This window comes from Rattus norvegicus, chromosome 5 (assembly GCF_021556685.1).
Source record: "Rattus norvegicus strain SHRSP/BbbUtx chromosome 5, alternate assembly SHRSP_T2T, whole genome shotgun sequence".
Lineage (NCBI taxonomy): Eukaryota > Metazoa > Chordata > Mammalia > Rodentia > Muridae > Rattus > Rattus norvegicus.
Window position 1 is genome coordinate 172,796,002 of NC_141538.1, and position 23,888 is coordinate 172,819,889.

The following is a 23,888-nucleotide window of genomic DNA, read 5'->3' on the forward strand; positions in this document are numbered from 1 at the left end:
CCCACGTTGCTTTTCTTTTTTAAATTTTTTTTAATTTTATGTATATGAATACACTGTATCTGTCTTCAGATACACCAGAAGAGGGCATCAGATCCTATTACAGATGTTTGTGAGCCACCATTTGGTTGCTGGGATTTGAACTCAGGACCTCTGGAAGAGCAGTCAGTGCTCTTAACCACTGAGCCATTGCTCCAGCCCAGGTAGGGCTCTTTTCTTTTTTTTTTTTTTTTTTTTTTTTTCTTTTTTTTTCGGAGCTGGGGACCGAACTCAGGGCCTTGCGCATGCTAGGCAAGCGCTCTACCACTGAGCTAAATCCCCAACCCCATAGGGCTCTTTTCTTAATCATACGTTTTTTGTTTTTGCTTTTTGAAACAGAGTGTCTCCATGTAGTCCTAGCTATCCTAGAGCTCCCTATTTAGACCAAGCTGAATTCATGGAAGTCTTGCCGCTACCTCCTGAATGCTGGAACTAAAGTTGTGTGCCATCATGCCCAGTTTCTTAATCATATGTTGAAGTTAAGAATAAAGATGATTGGGCTGGGGTTGGGGATTTAGCTCAGTGGTAGAGCGCTTGCCTAGCAAGCGCAAGGCCCTGGGTTCGGTCCTCAGCTCCGAAAAAAAGAAAAGAAAAAAAAAAAAAAAAAAAAGATGATTGGGCTGGAGAGATGGCTCAGTGGTTAAGAGTACTGTCTGCTCTTCCAGAGGTCCTGAGTTCAAATCCCAGCAACCACATGGTGGCTCACAACCACCTGTAATGGGGATCCAATGTCCTCTTCTGGTGTGTCTGAAGACAGCTGTAGTGTGCTCACATATGTTAAATGAATAGATAAATAAAATGTATATTAAAAAAAGAATAAAGATGATTTAGATCAATATACACACACTATTACTGGGAATAACCCGTGGTTCTCAGAAGAGGTAACATTAGATGCTGAGAACTGTCAGAATAGAAAGAACTATAAAATGAAAACATCTGTAGACCAGGCTGCCCTTGAACTCAGAGATCCATCTGCCTCTGCTTCCCGAGGGATTAAAGGCATGCGCCACCACTGCCTGGCAAAATATTTTTAAAGTCCAGAGAATGGGTGAAACAAGGTCGTTTTAAGGAAATGGCTAAATCAGACTTCACAGGAGTGACCAGAGATTACAAGTTATCTCCTTTACAATAAGCTTGTAAATTTTCACCTCTTTGCATATCGCGCGTGCGCAATTCCTGTTGTTCCGTTCCTTGCCGTTCTATGGCTGATGTTCTTGTCTTGTCAGACAATTCAGCAGCCCTTCCACCTTCCACAGCAGCAGCCAACAGGCTTCCACCACCAGCTGCTCCCAAGAGGCTGCCTGGCAAGCCCGTCTACAGTTAAAAGAAAGCTTGCTTTCATCTTTGGGTACAAAGGATGGGTATGCTGCTCGCTGATACTATAAATTTAAAAACTTTCAAAGATTAATAACCTGAGACTTTTAAATTTAAAAAAGCTTCAAAACCGAGGCTCAATAACCTTCTAGCCCTCAGTTATTTATTAAAAAACAAGAACAGTGGAGCTCACCAACTGCCTCAGGGCTTTAAGTAAATACGTAAAAATAAATAAAAGTTCCTGACTTTAAGATACACTTAGGGGCTTCTTCCAAACAAAACCCTGCAAAGACCTTTATGGACTTTGGCAATTTTCGACAATAAGCTATAAAAACACAGGACAATAAAGAGATTGCTACCATTTTATTTCCTTCAGTGAAAATACAAAATCTGACAAGGCCTCTAAATGTTTCAAACATAAAAGTCAGGCCTTGCCTTTTCCCAGCATGAATAGGCTTCCTACTGAGATAGGTAAATTCACAATCAAGTTTCAGTGAAAAAGCAGAATCAAAACTACCACGCTGTTGTCACTGACCAAAAGTTTGTTTTTCCAACCCCCTTACAGCATTGTAATAAAAAAGATTTACCTTTCCGATGACTGCTCTCATTGCTCTGTCTCATGGCATTAAGAAGAAAAAATAAAATAAAAAGTTTAATGAATATAAAGATTCAGAGATTTAAATTTTTTTAAAGACTTATTTATTTATTATATGTGAGTACACTGTAGCTGCCTTCAGACACACCAGACATCAGATCCCATTATAGATGGTTGTGAGCCACCGTGTGGTTGCTGGGAATTGAACTCAGGACCTCTGGAAGAGCAGTCAGTGCTCTTAACTCCTGAACCATCGCACAGGTTGAGAGCCATTGGTTTATAGGATTATAGGTTTATAATTACCACTATTCTAATAGTTACTGGAATCATAATTGAGTCTACCAAAGGAACATTGGTTCTCAAACAGAAGTACAAACAGCTCAATTTACCAATGAGCTAGTTAAAAATGTTACCATCAGTCATGGGATCTGATGCCCTCTTCTGGTGTATAAGCGGCAGTGTACCCGTATACATAAAATTAATCTTTAAAATAAAGATGCTGGGGGAAAAATCCTGTGTGACACACTGCAGTTCCCAACGCCATTAAGTTGAACAAATATGTGATGGAGGGATGGGAAAGATTCGTGAATGGTGGAGAGGAATGGAACTAGAGACATAACATGAGACAAGGCTGTAGTGGACAAGGGAACAAATTGTTACCAAGTAGGGCCAGCAGAGCAGAGAGTAGTAGCCGGGAGCTTGTGTAGACTCAGACACTATCGATCGCCCTGGCTCTGAGCAAAGACAGGATGTCCAAGATGAAGAATGGCTCATGTTCTAGACTGGATCTCCTTAAAAGACCTCATGGATGCCCAATGGAGGCCATATTGATATTTGTGATCTGTGTTGTTTTATGCTGAGTTGAAGCCTGGGTTTTATGTGGATATCAGTTGTCTGGAGGACAAGTTGATGTCTGAGGCCTAAGCTATTACTTGTAAAAGTTGCTTTTCTTTGCCTGATGTATTTGTCTCCAAAGCTTACTGTCTCAGTCTGCTAACCTAGTCCTAGTCCTGGAAACTTCTAGCCTCTGCAAAATCTTATCTAGGACTTGAATGTGTTCAGCCTCAGAGACTTAGTGCTGAATAAGTTCACCCCTTCCTAGTCCTTGCTGGTTGATTCAACTCAGCTGCTCTGACTCAAACTTCTCTCCAAACAGACTGATTCAATCTGCCTTTTCTCTCTCTGTCTCTTGTGAATTTCTCTGCTTGACCTCAAACGAACCATAGCAATTTGTCCTAATTCTCTGGCCCATTCCATCTTCACTTGTGTTTAGCTCGTTACCTTTTCCACCTGTCTCTGTAAAACTCTTCTGGTAAAACGGCCTCCTCTCTCCGTGCACCGCTAAGTAGCTTCCTTGTCTTCTCTCTTCTAGTGAGAGTTGGCGTATCTTATCCTGTCTAATCTTTCTCTGATTCATCACTTTGTCTGCCATTTAATTATGCATCCCTTTGAAACATCGGTGCTTCCTTCTACAAACTAACTTTACCTTTGTTGTTTGGGACTAAAGGTGTGTAGTAAGGTCTGTGTTCCATCTAGAAGGATTAAAGCTGTGAGCTATGGGGGTTGGGGATTTAGCTCAGTGGTAGAGCACTTGCCTAGCAAGTGCAAGGCCCTGGGTTCGGTCCCCAGCTCCAAAAAGAAAAAGAAAAAGAAAAAAAAAAAAGCTGTGAGCTATGGACTAAGCCATACTAGAAACAGGTTTTCTCAGTAAACACAATCTTAGCGTTCACAGTGTGATCAAATATCCTGCAACAACTACTGGAGACCATGTTGGTGTGTGTGGCCGGCACAGCTAATTGAGTACAGGTGATAAGTTGATGTCTGTGGTCCATGCTGCTGCCAAGGTCTAGATTGAGACCCATGGTTCTGCTGCAACCAGAGGTCATGTTGATATTCATGACCTGTGCTATTACCAAAGGTCATGTGGATGTTTGTGGTCTCTGCCAACTCTCAATCCATGTAAATGTCCTTGGGCCATGTGGCCAATGGGGGCCATCTTGATATGAGTGGCTTTTGCAACCACCTGAGGCCATGTTTATGACCCTGGTCCATGCTACCACTGAGGACTATGTTTGGGTCTGTTGAATTGGAAACTTAAGGGTTATTTAGAAAGTCAGTTGTTTTGAATGGTGTTTTGCTGGGGCAAACACGAAGGAAGCATTTAGCTGAAGTGGATACAGGTGAAAGATTAAGGCAGACTCATGACGGAATGTTTAGCTGAAGCAGACACAGGAGAGGATTTCTGCTGAAGCAAGCACGTGAAAGGATGTGTGATTCTTCACTAATGACACACATGTATTGGTCTGCCTCACATTGCTTAGTTGAGCTCCATTTGTTGCAACTCCATGGAGAGAAATGCACCGAAAAACTTCTGTTGGGGTGCTGCAGTTTCTTTCTTTTAAAAAAAAAAAAGATTTATTTTATTCATTACATGTAAGTACACTGTAGCTGTCTTCGGACACACCAGAAGAGGGCATCAGATCTCATTACAGATGGTTGTGAGCCACCATGTAGTTGCTGGGATTTGAACTCAGGGCCTCTGAGAAGAGCAGTCAGTGCTTTTAACCACTGAACCATCTCTCCAGCCCTGCAGTTTCTTGTCACATCTGTGGACTTGGACTGATTGGACACACGTGCTGAGGCAAGACCCATGGGGGATACATGGTGTTTGGCGGGTGTATAGAAAGGACTCAATGGACAGTGACAGAGGCTGAGCCTGGCTTGCTTATAGAGTTTGCTGTCCAATGCTTGTTGGCTCTGCTGATCTTCACTTCAATGACAGAGGCATAGCCAAAAACTTCTCCTTGAGTTCCTGTTGACCTGGTTCCTCCTGCTGACTGGTACTGAGGCCGAGGCCTGACTGTCTCTGCTAGGTTGTATTACCATTTTTTTTTTTTTTGGTTCTTTTTTTCGGAGCTGGGGACCGAACCCAGGGCCTTGCACTTCCTAGGCAAGCGCTCTACCACTGAGCTAAATCCCCAACCCCTGTATCACCATTCTTGTAACCCAACTCAACCAAACGACTATTGGTGTATCCGTGAAGTGTTTGAGTGTGGATTCAGCTGCTGCTGCCTGCTGACCTGTGAACTGAACTTCCCATTTCCAGACAACACAGATGGGAGTTGCTCCAAAGAACCTTTCTAATCAGGTCTGCTTCCCCCACATCCTTTCTTTTCCACTACCTTTGATGGGTAGTGGGCTACAAGGATGTGAAAGTGTTTAAGAACTATCATTAAAAATAGGCTTTGAAGAATATTAAAGGTACAGTCTATGGTCCTGCTACAACCTATGGGTTGACGTTCATGTCCATGTTACCACTGTGGATGTCTGTGGTCTGTGCTGTTGCCGAAAGCCACGTCCATAACCATGGCTGTTGCTGCCACTAAGGACCAGTGTCTGTGCTGTGGCCAAGGGTCATGTTGATGTCTGTAGTCTGTGCTACCACCAGAGGCCATGTTGATGTCCATGGTTATCACCAAAGACCATGTGGATGTCTATGGCCTGTGTTACCACTTGAATCAATGTAGATGTCTGTGGGCCATACTGCCACAGGGGGTCATGTTGGTGTCCATGGTCCATGCTGCTACTGAGGGCTATGGTGGTGTTCATGGCCTATGCTGTGGCAGAGGGCTATGTTGATGTTTGTGGTCCATCCTGCCACCAGAGACCATGTTGAGGTCTGTGGTATGTGCTGACATCAGAAGTCATGTTCTGTGCTGTCACAGAAACCATGCGGAAGTCCATGATCTGTGTTCCCACTGACTAAAGGACAAGGAAGCTTCTTTTGCTGTGGCATCAATCACACACTCAACAGTTGAGGAAAAAAGACATAACAGGCTTCTGCGACAACTCTTACTCCACCTCACAAAGCAACAGCCTAGAAGGAGGCCATTGAAGAGAATTCTGGAAAACTGTGATAAAGATGAATTATACAACTGACGGCTTCTTGTGGGGGTCAGGGTGGGGAAGGACGATGTTTTCTCTAAGGGGCTGAGAATTTAACCATGATCCAATGACTATAAAGCCAACACAAATTGGACCTGTTTTTTTGGATGAAGAGGTCATAAGGGGTGGGGCTGGGGCTACCTTGGAGGACCGGGAAGCGAATGGGATCAGGATGCATTATGTGAAATCCCTAAATAATCCATAAAAAAATATTATGTTTGAAAAAAACTCCCCCATTTTACTATTATACCTTAGGCTCATATGATTGGGGGAATTTTTGGACATACTGCCCATACTCCCGAATCTAAAGAGCCATTGGGGTTGGGGATTTGGCTCAGTGGTAGAGCACTTGCCTAGGAAGCACAAGGTCCTGGATTCGGTCCCCAGCCCCGAAAAAAAGAAAAATAAAGAGCCATTCTTTAGTAGTTTGTCTTTTCTACTTCATGGGTTCTTTTTTCCCACCCTTTATCCTCCCCCACTTCACATCCTATTACTAGAAAGAAGGATAGAGGGGGAGAGAGAGAGATCTGAACCTATTTTTTTTTTTATTTCTTCTTTGAGCACTAACAAACCACAACCAATGCCCCCGAACGACCAACAACTACCAACCCCACCTCTCAGGGCCCTCACACTTATACACCCTCTGAAAAGTTCCCAGAATTCCAAATGTCACACAATTGCAGAAACTATCTGCAGCTGGCAAAACCATGCCTCTGCTAAAGCGTGAGGCAAACCATTGTCAGCTGTTGCAGACAATCCAAAGCAGCCCCATATCCCCACACTTGGGACTAAAACGAAATCATATTCTTAGTTTCTCTCTCTCTCTCTCTCTCTCTCTCTCTCTCTCTCTCTCTCTCTCTCTCTCTCTCTCTCTCTCTCTCTCTCTCTCTCTCTCTCTCTCTCTCTCTCTCTCTCTCTCTCTCTCTCTCTCTCTCTCTCTCTCTCTCTCTCTCTCTCTCTCTCTCTCTCTCTCTCTCTCTCTCTCTCTCTCTCTCTCTCTCTCTCTCTCTCTCTCTCTCTCTCTCTCTCTCTCTCTCTCTCTGAAATCAAAATTCCAGAATTGTCACTATACCATTTGTAGAATTAATGGTGGGGTCCTGCGTCTACTCCACCACTGGGCTCAGGCTGCTGGGGAGGCCGGATGTGGGGAAATTGACCGCGGCTGCTTGCTTATAGGGCAGCCACAGGACACCGCGCCATGGGTGGGAAAGCACAGTCTGAGAGCGGGACACAGCTGGAGCTGGTTTGGGGCTCCCGGTCCTGCAAGGAGGCTGGGGCCATCTGGTTCTCAGGCTTTTGGGCATCCAGGTGCCGCTGGGCTGCTGGGGAAGAGCTGAGAACGGGATGGGGGCCCCGCGGGGCTGGATCTAGTCCAGGGCTAAGGGGAAAAGAGGGGGAAGCTCGGATTAGTCCTGAGGGGCGAGTCCTTGGCTTGAGCTTGGGCTGCTGCTCCTGGGAGCGCAGGGAGACTTTCTTCGGGAGATTAGATGCGGCTCCTGAAAAGAGACAGTCAGTGGTAAGGCATTTATTTAAAACATGGTGGAAAGTGGATGAGTAAAACCGTACCCCACTTCTCAGGGTGGAGCTGAGATTAAGTACGTTTTGCAGGGAGGAGTGTCTGGGAAGGAAAGTTTCCTTGGCTAAGCCTCCAGGCCTTTAGGTACCTCATTATAATGGAGATCTGTCTTGAGCCTACATGACCTGTGATTATGTCTTCTACCTGTGAAGGGGCTTGGGTCACTGCCCTTATGTAACTGATGGTCACAAATCTATGGAGGACTACGGGCTAGTGGCCGGCCTGGTTTCCTGGGAGTCAGGCAAAATGCTTACCACCCCTTCAGGGTCTCTGGGATTCAAGCCTCCTCAACAGGGAACCAGGGTGCCTTTCATTGTCCCACAACCATTCATGTGGATAAGACTATATTCCTCTTAAGACTCATGGGGCAAGCTCACCCAGGGCTCATTGGAAAACTAGATCTGTTAGGCCCAGGAGGTACTGCATTAAAATGTACATGTTATCGTAGAGTTGGTCGATTCTTCTGTACTAGGTTTGATGGCCCTCTGTATCCTAGAATACCTATTTAATCCCCAGGAGACACTGAGGAATGTGATATTAAACTGGCATTTGTAGGATTTGGCCAAGGTGTACCACCATCTGGACCCATGTTCACTCCATGCACTCCAGTGTCACCTGAAGTATTCAGTAGGGGTCTCATTGTGTCTCTATAATTCTGAAATCTGGAAGGCACCATTCCTCTTGGAGGAGGAGGAGTCATTCTCTGCATTTGTCCACACATGCTTGAATGTCCTTATTGTTGTGTGGGTCCATTCTGCTGAGGAGTAATGGTTGATTTCCTGGGACACCTCCAAGTACTTAATCAGGTACCCTCCAAAAAGGGCTTTGGACCTCCAGGATACCAAGGTGACATAAAAGGCTGAAAGAGTCCTGGTGGCACAGGACCCATAAGGGTCTGAAAACCACTGAAGGAAGACCCCAGTTCATTATGCAGAGACAAAGAGTATGCAGAAATAACAAGCATGTGGGGTCAACCATTTTCCAAAATGGCAACCCCAAAGGCGTATAGGCCTTCTTCTAGGGACTTGGAGGAACTCTCTAGAAGGGTTAGGTAATCTAAAATTTCATTGGTGGGTGCTGGGGGGGGTCACAGGTGGCCAGTGGTCTGCATTCCTATGTCATGAATGTTTAACCGTGGAATGAGATAGGACTGCCCAGCACAGATGGTCCATTCTGAGATAAGATATTTCCCCATTTTTGTGGTTACCCCCAGGCTATTCTTTGGGAGAGGGTTATGACCCTGTTTCTGGATTTTATGGTCTGTTCCTGGAGCTGGTGCCTTATGGCCTTCTTTTCAAAATCAGGCCTGGTCCTTAAAGGGAGACAAATGGGGTTTATGTTGTCCTTTCAGACCTCTTGGTATGCCATCTTCTGGGGCTTGTTTCTATAGGGCATGTGGACCATATCGCCAGAGGAACTGGCAGAGAGCTGGTAAGGTGGAGTATGCTCAAACCCCGGAAATCTCAAAAACTTGAGACCAGCATGGGTGGGCTTAACTCTCTGCTTGTTTCCATGCCTGCCTCAGAGCTCTTAACTTGGAAATCTAGCCAGGTAAAAACCTCTTCATGCTAATGAGGCATCTTAATAGCCTTAGTCTTCAGCCAATGACTTTCCCACCCTGGCTATTCTTATGCCTCTCCCCAGAACTATATAACCCTTGGTTTACCCCGAATAAAGGGTATATATTCAAACCTACCCCCGATAAAGAAATATGAACAAGTCAAGACTGTCTCAGAGAGTTGCTTCATTAAAGAAACATCAGAGAAAGCCTTCTTCATGTAAAGGAGTCATAATACCCCACCCCCACCCCCACCCCCACCCCCTGCAACCAGACCCAGCTACTGCTTGTCCCAGACTCCACTTCACCTCTTCCTGGCCTGGAAGTAGCTGCACTTGACACTCCGGAGGAAAGAGGCAGGCTGCAGACCCCACCCATTCCGGACTTTACCCTGACCTCTCTGAGCCAGTATGCTGGAGGTGTTCATTCAGACACTCACCAGGAGAGGTGGAAACCAGAACTATTTCACCCTGTCCTGTCCCAGCCAGTGTGACAGAGGTGCCCAGACACCCCAAGAGGAGAGGCAGAACTCCGCTCCACATGTTTCCTAGCATGGGGTGGGAGCTGCTACAGCACTATAGTCACAGAAGGCTTTTGCTCTGCTCGAATGTTCACAGCAATTTCTAGAGCTGTGTAATAGAGATGCTAAGATACATACCACCAAGGATGTAGGAATCCTGGTGGTTCCCCCAAAGTGATGTTTTCCCCCATCTTATCTCTGATTAAAACATACGGGCCAATTTCTGAGCTCCTCCATGTACAGTGCTAACGTCTCCCAGGCCTGGCTATTGAATGTTTCAAGCATGTTTGCTGTACATGCTTGGGCAAAGAGAAGCTCCCCATTTTCACTCCACGAGTCAAACCATCATAGCCTCCCCTTGCTCATTCTTGACATGAACCCAGAGTCCTGTGTCTCTGTCTACCATTACCTTTTCAGGGCCTTCTGATGCCCAAAGCTGTGTTGGCTTGCAATAATGGTGCTTTACCGCAGTAACAGAATCTGGTACCAGAATTGTGGTGTCCTGCTGTGATAGACCTGATTATGTTTGAGGGAGGCCTGTGGAAAGACTTCTGGAAAAACCATTAAGTGTTCAGAACACAATGAGCTGTTGCAGAAACTTAAAAGACAATGCTGAGAGCAGTGCAGATGATGGGCGGTTGACAAGTGATATTTTGAATTAAAGATTTGTGGTTCTGGCCAGTGGGAACCTAAGAATCTGCTGTGATTAACAAGAGACCAGCACCACTGGAATAAAACCTTTGCTTTTCTGGGACAATGGATGGTGGTCATTTGGGAGTGGAGAGTCAGTTATGATTAACGAGAGACCAACATCACTGAGGCAGAATCTTCTGGGAAGTGTCCAGAGGCAGCCAAGGCTCACAATGTGTAAGAGTCTCCAAGGTAGCATTGGTTTTGAAGGCATGAAGGAGTCATGGAGAGCAGTCGTGGCTGGCACTGTGCGGCTGGAGTCCTTGAAGAGAGTGTAGGAGAGGCTTTTGATAAAAGTACAGGCCAGTTGCACCAGATAACCCTGGCGTTTTTGAGATGCTGGTACCCTGGGATGGTCACCAAGGACAACAGGCATGGAATGGAGCCGGTGCGCTGCACATGGCAGGCCCGAGAGGTAGCGCTAGCTGCTCAGGCCCTTCAGAGCCCAGAGGATCACGTGTGGGTCCCAGACGTCAAGCACTGAACTCTTGACCGAGGTTTGGTTTTGTTTGAATTTGATTGTGGTTGTACTCTGGTTCTTTCTTCTGGATTAAGAAAATAGTCGACCTAGTTTGTATTTTTATAAAAACTTTGACTTTGAACTTTTAAGGATTTTTTTTTTTTAGTTTTCCAGAGATGTTGAAGTTTTAGAGACCAGATAATTTAGAGAGATTTATTTGAGATGAAACTTTTAAGGACTGTGGGACTTTTACAAATTTGTATGTTTCATATTGTGTGTATAGGTGCTGCTGAGGCCAGAAAAGGACATCCAGCCATCTGGAGCTGTGGTTTCAAGTGGTTGCAAGCCGTCTGACATAGGTGCTGCACACCAAACTCGAGTCCTCAGGAAGAACAGCACCGGCTCATAACCGTTGAGCCATCTCTCCACCCATACCCTACTTTTGCTATTGTTGTTTGAAAGGAGGTCTCATCACATAACTCTGAAACTTCCTATGTGGAACAGGCTAGCCTTGAACCCTCAGAACTCTGCCTGCCTCTGCCTCCCATGTGCTGGGATGAAAGGCGTGTGTCACTATGCCCAGCCATGCCCCCACTTTATATTTATGTGTCTGCATGTTCGGTTTTCATGTTCATATGGACATCACATGCATTCCCGGTGCTCTGGGTGTTAGAAGAGGGCATCTGATCACCGGAAACTGGAGTTAAAGATGATCATAAGCCCCTGTGTGGGTGCTAGGAACCTAACCCTGGCCCTGGGCAAGAGCAACAAGTGTTCCTAGCAGTTGAGCCATTTCTCATTCCTCTAGTCTCAACCCCCCTTTTTGGGGGATGATTTTATTGTGTAGCTCTGGATGGCCTGGAACTCAACATGCTATAGACCAAGCTGGCCTTGAGCCAGCAGAAATCTGCCTACCTCTGCCTCCTCAGAGTCGGGATTAAAGATGTGGCTCCAACCTTTGAATGAAAGGAGGTATATAGGCTCCCAGACTTCGATAGTGAAGATGCAGCTTGGCCCTCGACCTGCTGGTCACCTCCCTTGCACAGTAAGCATGATGAACAGATTTCCCCTGCCCCTCATGCTTGAGGCTCTCACTGTAATTGTTAACCTCTCCTAGTGCCAGCCTCAGATCTTCACACAGCCATGGAGAGTAAATTCATTGCTGTTATAACTTTCTCTCTTAGGAATCATTTGGGCACAGGGGCAAGGACTGATGGCTCAGCAGTTAAAGAGTGCAGGCTGTTTCTAGAAAACCTAGGTTCAATTCCTAGCACCTACATGGCAGCTTGCAACTGTCTGTAACTCCATTCCAGGGGTCCTGACACTCACACAGACATACATGAAGACAAAGCACCAATGTACATTATTAAAAAAGGCCAGGGGTGGTAGTACTTCATTAATTCCATCACTGGGGGGTTGGGCAGGGGGAAGTAGAGGCCGGTGGCTCTTTGAAAGTTCTAAGCTAGCCTGGTTTACAAAACCAGTTCCAGGATAGCCAGGGCTGTTACTCAGAGAAACTTTGTCTTGAAAACAAAACAAAACAAAAACGAAAGAAAAAAAATCACTTGGAGTCATGTCACCCTCAAAGCAACCTACAAGTATCACCAACAGTGACATTTCTTAGAGAACTCCCCTTCTCCTGGCCTTCCACGCTGCCTCTCCTTTTACTTCCCAGAATATTATGGATAAATGTGTACTCTTCAACCCTCTACAAGGTCTCAGCTCAACACAGTCCCCTTCAGACCATCAGGGACCCCCATCCAAGTCCTCCATGGCTATTTTCACCCCTGCCTGCAGCCTGCTCACCACCTTACATGGCCTGTGTTACGCCTCACCATGCTTCAGGGCCTCCTCATGAAGTCACAGCTTTCTGAGCAGTCTAGCCTAGACGTACTTAGCATATTTGCCCACTACTCCTATCTAATGCAGGGCACTGACTTGTGTTGTGCCTGGTGGCAGGACCTCAGGCCCATTGTACTCTGGCAGGAGTTGAGAGGAACCTCAGTTCTTCAGCCTTTCCTGAAGCAAGACCTGACGTGCTACAGCAATGGCCTTTCTGCCCATTCTGAGTTTTTCTGACATTCAACTGGAGCACTAAAGACACTTACACCCCTATTACAGCAATTTGATGAGGGGAGTAGGGTAGTGAATTGTTAAGACTCGTGGACTTATGTAAGGACCTCCTGGGTGAGTTACGACTATTTTCTGATTGTTGTTCATTTGAGACAAGTTCTCACTGTTCAGCTGTAGCTGGCCTGGAATTTACTATTTAGTTCAGGCTGGCCGAAAATTCAAGATCTGCCTGCTTCTGTCTCTTGAGACTAAACGTCTATGTCACCATTCCTGGCTATATAGGATTTCAGTTTAAATTTATTATGTGTATGTGTTTGTACTACTGCCCCGTGTGGTAGAAAAACATTTTGTGGAGCTGGTTCTTGTTGTTGTAAAAATATAAAAAATAGGGGTTGGGGATTTAGCTCAGTGGTAGAGCGCTTGCCTAGCAAGCGCAAGGCCCTGGGTTCGGTCCTCAGCTCCAAAAAAATTTAAAAAAGTAGGTTTGTCTTTTACCTTACTAGGTTCAGCACTGCAGTGCCCCAAGATGTCTGCTGGATATCTTAATTCTCAGTCAGCAAGTGTCTCACCCACTCTGCCCCATCCTATATCACACTGCCAAAGGCCTCTCTCTGAGACTGGCAGCAATCTCTCTACCCATCTAGTTCCCAAGGCAGGTTTCCATGCCAGAGACACACATCCCAACTCTGTGGCGGCCCAGACCAGCCAGCGCACACTCCATTACAGTTAAATCTACACATGAAAGAACATGACACAATAACCCTTGACCCAATTGATAAGATATAATTGCCCACCTAAACATACAAAGCCCAATATACATCCATCCCTTAAAAACATTCCTAAAGGTACAATATGGAATCTTAATGTCACCAGCCATATTCTCCTGCCACGGCTTCTCTCCCTCTCCCTCCTGTCTCTTCTTCCTTTCCTGGTCCAGTCTCCTCCTCTTCCTTCAAACTTTTCTCCCGCCCATCCTTCCTTCTCGTCCAATGACAGGCCTCCTTCTATCCTGTACCTGCCTCACCTGTGACATCATCCCACAGGTTCTCCATCCACCTTTTACTCTTTTTTTTTTTTTTTTTTTTTTTAATCCGGTGCTGGGGACCGAACCCAGGACCTTGCTGGGGACCGAACCCAGGACCTTGCGCTTCCTAGGTAAGCGCTCTATCACTAAGCCAAATCCCCAACCCCGCTCCATCCACCTTTTATATAGGTAGGTTCTAGAGTTTGAATTCAGGTTGTCAGGATTGCATGGCAAGTTGGTTTTTTTTGTTTTGTTTTGTTTTGTTTTTTTGGTGGTAGTGGTTTAAATAAGAATGAAGAATGACCGCCATAGGCTCATATATTTAAATATTTTGTCATTAGTGAGAGGAACTGTTTGAGAAAGACTAGGAGGTGTGACCTTGTTAAAGGAAGGATATCCCTGGGGTTGGGCTTTGAGGTTTCAAAAGCCTAAGCTGGGCCCAGTGTCTCCCCACCATGATAATGGACCAAACTTCCGAAACTGTAAGCCAGCCCTACCTAAATGTTTTCCTTTGTAAGAGTTGATGTAGCTGTTGTTTCTTCACAGCAACAGAAGCACTGCTGTAATAGGCCGTCCATGCTTTTTCTTTTTTCTTTTTGTTTTTTAGTAATATGGACTTTGGATTTATAAAGCAGTTGAATGCCATAAGTGAGGCTTACTCGGCAATACCGGAAGGAGCACAGAAAACAGTGGTGCTGAGATGATGAACTGTGGGGGACTGGCTCAAGAGGCTTCAGAGAATATTCGTATGTGGCTGCTTTTTGCCCTTGTCCGAAGTCTGCCTCGGGCTAAACTGAAGAGTTCTGGGTTGGCATTAGCAGAGGAAATGTCAAATAGCCTAGGACCGACTCTGTCATGTGTTATTAGTGTTCACTCTTATAGAGAAAGATCTATAATGAAAAGAAGCAAGCTGAGCAAGAAAAACAAAATATACATACAGTTCAGGGAGAAAAGGGGCGCCAGGAAGTGGGATGGAGGTAAGTCCTGTATTCAAGGAGATAAAAAGATTAAAGTCTGATGTTGGATAGAATAAAGGGAGTAGTGATCTCAGGGCATGACCCTACCCAGCCAGGGTCTATACAGAGAGTTCCAGAATGGCCAAGCTTAGAGGTAGTGAAGGAAGCCATTAAAAACAAAATGTATTTGAACAAGGGGGCCATTTTCCAGGCCCAGCAATCAGCAGAATTTGCCACATAGTTCAAACTTTAGAGTCAAGAATAGAAGAAAGGGGTTATAGAATCTCCCTCCACGGCTAAGGAAAGCCATTGAGGCCAAGTATGTGTCAGGGGTGTCCCTGTATGGAGGCCTAGAGAGGCCATTGTGTGAAGCTGTAAATGTGAAGCCTTGAAGATCCGAGATGTTGGAAATGCCACAATGGAGGGATACCTGCTGCGGAGAGCTGCTAACAGGGAGTGGCCAGCCCAAGAGAAAGAAGTGTGTTATGATCAACAAAGATAAAAGGAGTTGGAGATCTGAAGATTACTTTAACATCGGACGTGACATTAGACAGTTGCCCAGCTAGCTTTGGTATTGTTTTGGTATTTCCTCACTATGCTCTGTTAGAATGGTAATGTAGAGCCTGTGCCACTGTATGTTGGAAGTTATGTGATCTGGTTTTTCATTTTGATTTATTTTATAGGGAATAACAGTTGAGATTGCATGAGTCCCAAAAGAGACTTTAAATTTTTAAACAGGGTTGATACTGTGGTGGACTGGGGACTTTTGAAGTTGGACTAAATGTGTTTTGTGTTATATGGCTACACGCCTATGGGGGCCAAGGAGTGGAATGAGGAATGAGTAAAAATGGCCCCCATAGGCCCATAGAGTGGCACTCTATGGAGATAAAGCTTTGTTGGGGTAGGTGTGGATTTGTTGAAGGAGTGTGTCATTAGGGGCAGGCTTTGAGGTCTCAAATGCTCAAGCCAGGCCTAGTATGATTGTCTCTTCCTCTTGCCTGCGAATCGAGATGTAAAACTCTCAGCTCCTTCTCCAGCACCCTGTCTGTCTGCATGCCACCACGCTTTCTGCTACGGCGATAACAGGTTCTGAAACTGTAAGCCAGCCCCATGGAATGTTTTCCTTTATAAGAGTTGTGTGGTCATGGTGTCTCTTCATAGCAATAGAAACCCTAAGATTCTGAGGTCATGGTCTCTTTTCACAGCAATAAAACACTAAGACAGACTTTATCAACACAAAATCAGAATAGCATGATTTTAAATTTAAGTCACGAGTTCAAGGAGCCACTGAGCCAACTGTACAACCTCTTTTCTCTTCCTGATCTTAGGGGGAGCTTCAACATCTTGAAGACTTCCTACTTATATATTTTCGGAGGTGCCAGTGATCAGAATTTCTTTCTCAGGGCTTCCTAGTTAATGTCTCCCACCATATACATCTGAGCCAGAAAAAGGGCTGCCTGGCTACTATTCTAGCTCATATATTTCCACAAAGGCATGTTTACCCTATTTGCCTGGTTTTATCCTCCATGCAACCACTAGCTCCCTTCCTTACAACATGCTCATACACAGATACACTGTAGCTTTGCTGCCCAAGAATGGTACCCTTTGAGTTAGCCCTCACACATATCCTGTGCCCACCCCACTTCCAGCATTACATGCTCAACATGTAAGGCAGCTCAGCCAAAAGGAATGGTGGATTCCCAGTTCATGTTCTACTTTCTCCACTGAGGGACAGGAGAGCTTGAAGTCTGTGCCTCCTGAACGTGAGCAAGAAGCCAGCAGGCTGGTAAGTACAAACACAGTCCCCATTTTAAGGTTTTCAGACTTTATTTCATGGTATTTGACATTGACACATACTGGAGTTAGTAACAAGATACCATGCAGTTCCCTCTAGCCTTGATCACCGAAGCAGGAAGAAGGTCAGACTGCCCCCATCCCAGATTTGTCTGGTTTTTCTCCCGAGATGACTGTGATGGACATTAAAGATAGGGGATGGAGGAGCAGACAGTTGCTTCAGTTTCAGTCATTTTTGGCTCTATAGTCATCTCTGCCATTCTAGTACCTGCCCTTGGCTGGACACCCGGCAGTAACTGTCACTCAAACAAGGATGACCATCGTTACAGTGGACCAACTGTGGGTTGCCCTCACGTTAGACCAATTAAAGTTTGCTGTGCGTTAGAACAGGAATGACCGCACTTCCACATCAGAAATCAAACAAAATCAATGGTTGAAGAATATAGTTAGGAGTCTGGCTGGACATCTTTGAGAGACAGATGTAGCTGGCTGCTTAGGCAGGTAAGCAATGGAGGTCAACCACATCCCGTAGTGACGCACTCCCTCTTAGGGATTCCTAAGTGGCCTGATGTTTTGGGGAAAGGATGACCATGTTCAGGGTAACTGAGTAGGTGGGGAAGGCCAACTGAGGACCAGCCAGGACAACCTAGATGGAGCCTGGCTTCTGTTTACAGCCTCCAGGGACAGGCAAACACATTTTGGGAAGTAAGATGATGCCCCAATTATCAGGTTTTTTATATCACAGTATTGTCACAGGGAGCACTAGGGGTCCAGGCTAGCTTGGGGTGAGGCTGGCCCTTAGCACACACAGGAGAGCAGCTTAAGTGGGAACCTACAAAGGACCCAATGTTACTTGGTTTAATGAAGGGCCCCCTCAACCCCAACAGCACCCTCCTGCTCAGGGATACAGTTCTCATCCAATAACACATTAATAACACACAAACAGGGCCTAGCAATGGGCCAGGAGACCCAAAGGACCAATACAAGTGGACAGGTAGGAACATACAGTGCAAGGGGCTGAGGCACGGTACCTTAGGCAGAGGAGGGTGTCCTAAGGCTGCCTTCAAAGCCCAGGGCTCTAGGTGCTACGGTCTACTTAAGAGTCCCTTAGCACCACTTTGTCTCTGCAGCACAGCTGCCCGGACGGAAAGGAGGCCAGGCCAGCAGTCCTTCTGGCCAACGTGCAGTCAAAAAAAATCATATAAAAATGCAACAAGTTTACAAAAATAGAAAATAATTACAGTAGGGAAGGTGGCAGCTCTGGTGGCAGCTCAGGGAGTGGGGCAGGGTCTTAGCTCTGGTTTGGTGACAGCGTCCTCCAGCAGATGCAACTGGCGATGGCCCACTACCACGTCCCGCAGACAGCCCACAAAACCTGTGCCATAGGCCTTGGGTAGAGCCTGCCCCACAGGAAGCTTCTGCAGGCCTCCTACAGGACAGAGAGAAGATTAGCAGGTGCTGAAGCCAACATATGGGGCCCACCAGCACCTGAATACCAGTGGGGTGCTATGCATGTGCACAGACTAAGATCCGCAAGGTTAATGAAGAAGAGGGCACTGCCCTGCCCTGGAGAGTCCACCCCATTTGTTATCTAGATGGGCCACTTCAGATGTCAGCTCTAGGAGAATCTACCTATCATACAGTTTGAGACCCTCCCCTGGCCAGTTCCAAACACTCACCAAGCCACAGGGCTCCATCTGTGTCCAGTTGCGTGGCACCCAATGGGGAAGATCCAGTCACAGGGGCTTCATTGCCCACCTGAAGGGAACCTTCCCTGTGCTCCCTAGGGGATGGGTGGGACAAAGCTGTCAAGAGCATCCTCCCTACCTCCTCTAGGACCTAGAACCACATTTTCTCCATCACATGCCCTGTAGGTACCGCACCCCGAAGGTAACACTCTGTGTTATCCCGGCAGGCAGCGGCTGACTGCTTCTCCCATGTCGTCTTACGTTCCCTCTTCCCCTTCTCACTAACAGGCCCGAGTCAGGCTGCCAGTGACCACGGACTCAGCTAAGAAAGTTCATCCACCACCCACCGCTGTTCTCAGGGGGCTTCACTCACCTGTGAGCCCTGATTCGAAGCCAGCGGTTGGTGTTGACCTTCACAGTGGAGCGCAGCACAACTGGCTGGGAACCTAGGTCATAGCTCAGTTGCAGGTGCCCGTCCACGATGGCCAGGGCCATGTAATCTGCACGTTCTGCAGCCTTGCCAATCCACAGCACCAGCCCCTGAGTGGCCTCAGTGCGTAAGCTCAGTTCAAAGTGGTTGCTCTGCAGTGCCTTCTCACTGAAAAGCAAAAGGGTGGGTCAAGGGCTGCCAGGGTAGTAGGCAATGGAGTCGGGTGGGTGAGGGCGCTGTTAGAGCACAAAAGCTTAAGCTACTATCACAGAGGCCAGAAGCTGGTGATCAGACCCAGGCAACTGGCTGGGCAGGGCAACACCAACAATTCGACAAAGGAGAGATGGTGGTAGACACGGTCAACTGGACAAAGTTGGTGAGAGAGGTGGCAGACGAGAGGCAAGCACCTGGCAACGTAATGAGCTGGGTCTCTCAAGTACTGCCATGTGCTTACCTGAAAAGGGCCCGGGAATCCAGAGTTTCAGGGCTTAGAAGCAGGAAGAGAGGGAAGCAGTAAGCAGGAGACAAGACAGGCTGAATGCAGGCCAAAATCCCCTTTGTCAACATGTGCAGATGAGAGGCAGAGCAAGCATAACTCCAGAGTGTCAATGGCCCTTCCCACAAAGGGCTCTGGCAGTGACCCTTATGTAATATGTATGTTGGGGACATGCCCTGATGGGTAGTTAGTACAAGGAGAGAGGCATTGGTGATATGGAATCACAAAGGTGTTCTGATGGCAGCAGCCTTGGAGATGACCTAGCATATATATATGACCATGTCTGTGCGCGTGCATGCACACACACACACACCCACACACACACCACAGACACACACACACACCACATACATACACACCCACCCACCCACACACCACAGACACACACACACACACCACAGACACACACACACACACACCACAGACACACACACACACCACATACATACACACACACACCACAGACACACACACACACCACAGACACACACACACACACACCACAGACACACACACACACCACATACATACACACACACCACAGACACACACACACACCACATACATACACACACACACCACAGACACACACACACACCACATACATACACACACACACCACAGACACACACACACACCACAGACACACACACACACACACACACCACATACACACACACACACCACAGACACACACACACACCACATACATACACACACCACATACACACACACACACACACACACCACAGACATACACACCCACACACCACATACACACACACACCACAGACACATACACACCAAATAAATACACACACACCACAGACATACACACACATACCACAGACACACACACACACACACACACCACAGACACACACACACCAGACACACACACACACACCACAGACACACACACACCAGACACACACACACACCACATACATACACACACACACACCACAGACACACACACACCACATACATACACACACACACACCACAGACACACACACCACAGACACACACACACCCCACAGACACACACACACACACCAGACACACACTTGCATACATAATTCACACATCTATACAAACTCACATTTACATACACAGGTGCACGTCGAAAGCACATATGGGCATATGTAGATACAATACATACATACATACATACATACCCACAAATCAGATACAACCCAAGTACATACCGAGTACATACCAAGTACATACACATAGAAACATGTATACACAAGCACAAAATCACACTTGCAATGGAGCCTCAGTGGTGTGGGTGAATCCTAGGTAGAGGACTGATCACTTCCAAGGCAGGAAGCTGAGCCTGACAGGGTATGAACAGGCCCCGATCCCATTCTCCATCCAGGGTAGAAATTCTACCTTCAATAGGGCTCAAGACTGTGATGCTGGGAGCAAAGCATGGACATGAGTGAGTGCCAAGGCATGACTAGAGCCAAGAGCCTACTTACGCTGGGATCTCATTGGTCAGCTCGCTTGTAAACAAAGAGACAGAGATAGTGAGAATGAAGTGGGTAGAGTAGATTCTGGGCCTTCCCTCCGGGCCAGAGCTGAGAGGGATGTGGAGAATCTAACACCCATACCCTGCATGGCATGCACAGACAGGACCAGACAAGACAGCCGAGGGTAGAGGGTAGAAGGGAGTGCCTGGCTCCTGACTGCATGTTACCTCTCAATCACAGCATTGAGGTATTCGATGTAGGTCCGCCCATCAAAGGCCAGTGTTTCTAGGTCCCCCACTGACTTCTCAACTAGCCCTGGGAGACAGATGGGATGAAATGGGCCTCAGGTGAGATCTCCAAGCCACGTCAAGTCTCAGCCCTGGGCTGCCAGTGCTCACCCTTTTCGCAGTGCAGCCCAGAGAAGCCCCCAGGACACAGGCATTCATAAGTGGCTTCCCTCGGGACACACGAGCCCCCATTAAGGCAGGGGTTGCCCAAGGCCTGGGTACAAGGGTGGTCTGCAAAAGGTGAGACATCTACTGCCCGCAACACATGCTCCTGAGTCAGCAGTTGATGGCCTCTTAGAGACACCTGAAGAAGAGAGGAGGGAGCACCTTAGTCATGTCTGCTACCTTCTCTGATGAGACAACCCCCACCTGGGACGTAATCCCCACATACAATGACCCTCTCCACCCCACTGTGGCTATGTGGTTTGTGGCTGGTGCCCATCTCCATACCAGCTGGATGACACCATTGAAGCCAGAGGACACTGCAGCCCCCCTGGCCAGCTTGCTGAAGTCAGGAGCTCCCCCAATATAGAGAGGCTCCTTGAGGTTGAGCATGGTGTGCGGAACCTATAGGAGGCATGGGGTAAAGGGTCAATGTCTGATCCACCCACTGGCCTGAAGTATGCCCAACTGCTTGATGCCCCACACCCACCCCTCACTATCTAGGAGGCGGCATTAATCACACAGAAATGGCAGACTAGGTCTTAGTGGGAAAGGGCTACTCTAGGAATGGGTACAAGAGATGGTGAGTTGAGCTGGGTAAGAGGCCAACAGTACCTTGCGGGATTTCTGACATCCGGAGAGCAGGTGGGGGGATTGCAGAGCAAGAGCCAGAGAGCAGTGGGAGCAAAAAGGAGACAGACCGAGGCACAGGGCAGACAGAGAAAACAGTTCTGTGAGAGGTGGCTATCAGTGTCTGTGAAGCCCCCAGGGAGGAGGAAGGGAAGTGGTGGGACTGGGGTGTGGGAGGTCTAGACCTTCCTCATGCACTGGATGCTCACCGGAGATTCCCCTAGCACACGGGGACCATCACCCACTTGAAGGGCACCCTTGCGGCCATTTCGTTCCAGGAATACCCTGACCCAGGTTCCCAGGGCTATGGGCTCTTTGCTCCTGCAAAAAGGTATGAGTAGGCTTTGGTCTTTGCTCACCCAGAGCTCAAGAGGCACTAGCACATAACCCTGGTATAGATACCGTCATCCCAACCAGGTAGTCCTTTAGGTCCACCTTGTGATCTGTGTAGAATGTCTAGGGCCAACCCTGGTTAATGCCCACCTGATGACTGCAGCCCCCTTGCCAAGGTCATAGCAGAACTCTAGGTGCCGGTTATGCAGGGCCAGGGATACAAAGTCCCCCTTGCCATCTGTCTTCTGCCCATTGTAGAGGAGTAAGCCACTGGGCCCACGAGCCAAGAACACCATCTCCAGCGCCATCTTCTCCCTGGGGTCACGTGGAGTTGTGGGAGCGTGTCATGGTCTCCTCATCAGGTTAGCTCCCTTCCCTTAATCCTCCTGCCCTACTAACCCTAGGTCTCTCTCGAAGGTGTGCAAGCCTTTCAGTTCCAGGTAGGAGAAGCCATTAAAGTCAGCCAGGAAGGGCCGGGAGCCAGCAGTCTCCAGGACTATGGAGGGCCAAACAGATGTCAAAACAAGATTGCAGGCCCTGGTTTCCCTACTACTGTATCTAAATGATCAAATACAACCCTAACCGGATCATATACCAGACCCCAAATCAACCCATGAATGTGACTGTAACCCCTCATCCTTCCCCAGCAGCTCTTTGACCTCACCTGTCTGACAGAAGGTACCACTGCGTCCCAGGGGGCACTCGCACTTGGCCCCACCGCTGGAAAGCACACGACAGGGGGCTGCCCCATGGCAGGGGTTCGGCTGGCAGGGGCTCTTTTCATCTGCACAAGTTGGGCCTGAGGGGAGATTGGATGGGGGTTCCAGGAAACATGAGTCTTCCCACAACATCTAGATTCCTCCCCGGGCACCAGGCTAGTTCTCACCAAAGCGGCCAGGCGGGCACTGACAGAGGAACATGCCAGCCTCCAGTGCCTGGCATAGGGCCCCACCATGGCAGGGGTTAGGTAAGCACGGATGGTCTCCACATTCTCCCACACCAGAGCTTTGAACCGCAGCCCTCTGCCAGTCGCTAAGCTCCAGCTGCTGATTGTTGATATCCAGCATACGAATGCATCCTTTCAGGCCAACGCCCACAGAGGTCCGATCAAGCACCCTGATACCAGAGGGGGTCAGTCAGAGGCACCCTCTCACAGTCATCTGTAATACTTACATGCCCCATAAACCATGGCTAGGGATCCGGAATGCCCCATGCCTACTCTCTTTATTGTGTCCACAGGGTGGCCAGCTCAGTGACAAGACAGAATTGGGAGGTGGGTATAAGGGTCAAGGGTCAGGGCTGAAGGTCAGGGATAGCCACCTTCACAGGTCTCATCAAAGGTAGTACGGCCAGAACAGATAGAGGGCCAGAAGATTGGTCAAGGTCAAAGTTACAGCCACCATCCGCACCCATTCCTCTACTACCCATCATTTGTCACAGAGTCAGAGACCAGGGGCCCAGCCAGGCCCAGCCTACTCTGCTCACATGGCAACTTGTTCTTCTGGGATACCACCCACATAGAGGTTCGTGTCCAAGTTGAGGCCATCGGTGCCACTGGGACTTTCACCTACAACAGGAGTCTCGCCATCCACAGAAAGTGTGCCCTGACGCCAATGCCGTGACAACTCGAGGCGGTGCCACCGTCCTGGTTCCACTGGCACTAAGCTCGTTAGCACTGCTGGCCCTGAGCCTGTGTCAAACCTAGACATGGGAGTCTGTGCTCAGGATGTTGGTCCAGGCCTACCTCACCTCGCCCACGGCCCACAGGATTTCATTCCCTAGATTCACGGGGTCTGGGTTGATCTCTGCCACCGTACTATATCTGCCCATGTACTACCCCATC

At 47.7% G+C, this 23,888-nt stretch overlaps 1 protein-coding gene and 1 pseudogene across 15 annotated transcripts in view; both read right to left on the bottom strand.

Annotated features, from left to right (window-relative positions):
• Positions 1-7,905: 7,905 nt before the first annotated feature.
• Ssbp2-ps1 (single-stranded DNA binding protein 2, pseudogene 1) lies at positions 7,906-13,819 on the bottom strand (annotated as a pseudogene).
• Positions 13,820-16,555: 2,736 nt separating this feature from the next.
• The window catches only part of Agrn (agrin), a 32,808-nt gene continuing 25,475 nt past the window's right edge, over positions 16,556-23,888 (bottom strand). For 5 of the 15 annotated variants that reach the window (XM_087660467.1, XM_087660464.1, XM_087660474.1 and 2 more), the window contains 15 exons: positions 23,531-23,746; positions 22,932-23,161; positions 22,710-22,844; positions 22,445-22,541; positions 22,196-22,360; positions 21,922-22,033; positions 21,698-21,709; positions 21,371-21,487; positions 21,032-21,224; positions 20,861-20,948; positions 20,643-20,666; positions 19,114-19,146; positions 18,603-18,827; positions 18,221-18,324; positions 16,556-17,970 (listed from right to left, as the gene is read on the bottom strand). In XM_087660467.1, the coding sequence (XP_087516593.1) occupies positions 17,813-17,970; positions 18,221-18,324; positions 18,603-18,827; positions 19,114-19,146; positions 20,643-20,666; positions 20,861-20,948; positions 21,032-21,224; positions 21,371-21,487; positions 21,698-21,709; positions 21,922-22,033; positions 22,196-22,360; positions 22,445-22,541; positions 22,710-22,844; positions 22,932-23,161; positions 23,531-23,746 (1,909 nt within the window). In that variant the 3' untranslated portion in view covers positions 16,556-17,812. 15 annotated transcript variants of the gene reach the window in all.